Here is an 809-nt window from a genome sequence, read left to right on the forward strand (position 1 = left end):
CGAATAGTTATGAGGAGTTGTTGTAGTAGTAGAGATAGAGATCGAATCAGCGATTTGCCGGATGAGATTCTTGGCAAAATCCTGTCATTAGTTCCGACAAAGGTAGCTGCTTCGACATCGGTTCTGTCCAAGAGATGGAGGATGAGTAATCTGCTGGTTCATGTAGACACGCTTAGCTTTGATGAGTCCATGGTTGTGTATCCCAACGAAGAAGCAGTCAGTGGTTCTTCAGACCGCTTTTTAGAATTCCTAGACAAGACGTTAAGAAACTGTCCCACCAAGACGATCAAGAAGTTCTCTCTGAGTCATCGAGGAGGCCGTTCCACTAAGTCCCCTGCTGTCTACGCTTGGATCTTGAGTGCAATGGAGGAAGAAGAAAGTTTATTGGAACAAGTACGCTTGGAATGCACCAGAATTGAAGTTAGTTTAGAGAGAAAGTTGTTAACGAGCAACACACTTGTTAAGCTCACTCTATCCCGTGAATATTGTCTTGAAGTCGACCGTGTGTACTTCCCTGCCCTCAAATCACTTTCTCTCTTAACTGTTGGAGGCCTTGATTATAACAACTATCGCCGCCTCATCAAAGGCTGCCCTGTCCTCGAAGAATTATTCATAACTGACATCGGTGCTGATGCTGTTGATCCTTATCCTCCATGTTGCACAGCCTCTGTCAAAAGTGCTTCCATCAAACGACTTGTGGTCTCTGTCGATATGCCCTATGGTGGTCCTCGTAACGAACATTCTTTTCGAGATTTACATTATCAAAGTTATGTTAAAGCACCAAGTCTTGTCTACCTTGACTATTCTAG

At 44.0% G+C, this 809-nt stretch overlaps 1 protein-coding gene across 1 annotated transcript; it reads left to right on the top strand.

Annotated features, from left to right (window-relative positions):
• Positions 1 to 6: 6 nt before the first annotated feature.
• LOC106322071 (F-box/LRR-repeat protein At1g48400-like) lies at positions 7 to 809 on the top strand (the record flags this gene model as incomplete). Its single annotated transcript, XM_013760252.1, is given in 1 exon segment — positions 7 to 809. A coding segment is annotated over 1 exon segment (800 nt), but the record flags the coding sequence as incomplete, so codon positions are not given.

Source organism: Brassica oleracea, unplaced genomic scaffold, assembly GCF_000695525.1.
Source record: "Brassica oleracea var. oleracea cultivar TO1000 unplaced genomic scaffold, BOL UnpScaffold05832, whole genome shotgun sequence".
In the NCBI taxonomy this organism is placed as follows: domain Eukaryota; kingdom Viridiplantae; phylum Streptophyta; class Magnoliopsida; order Brassicales; family Brassicaceae; genus Brassica; species Brassica oleracea.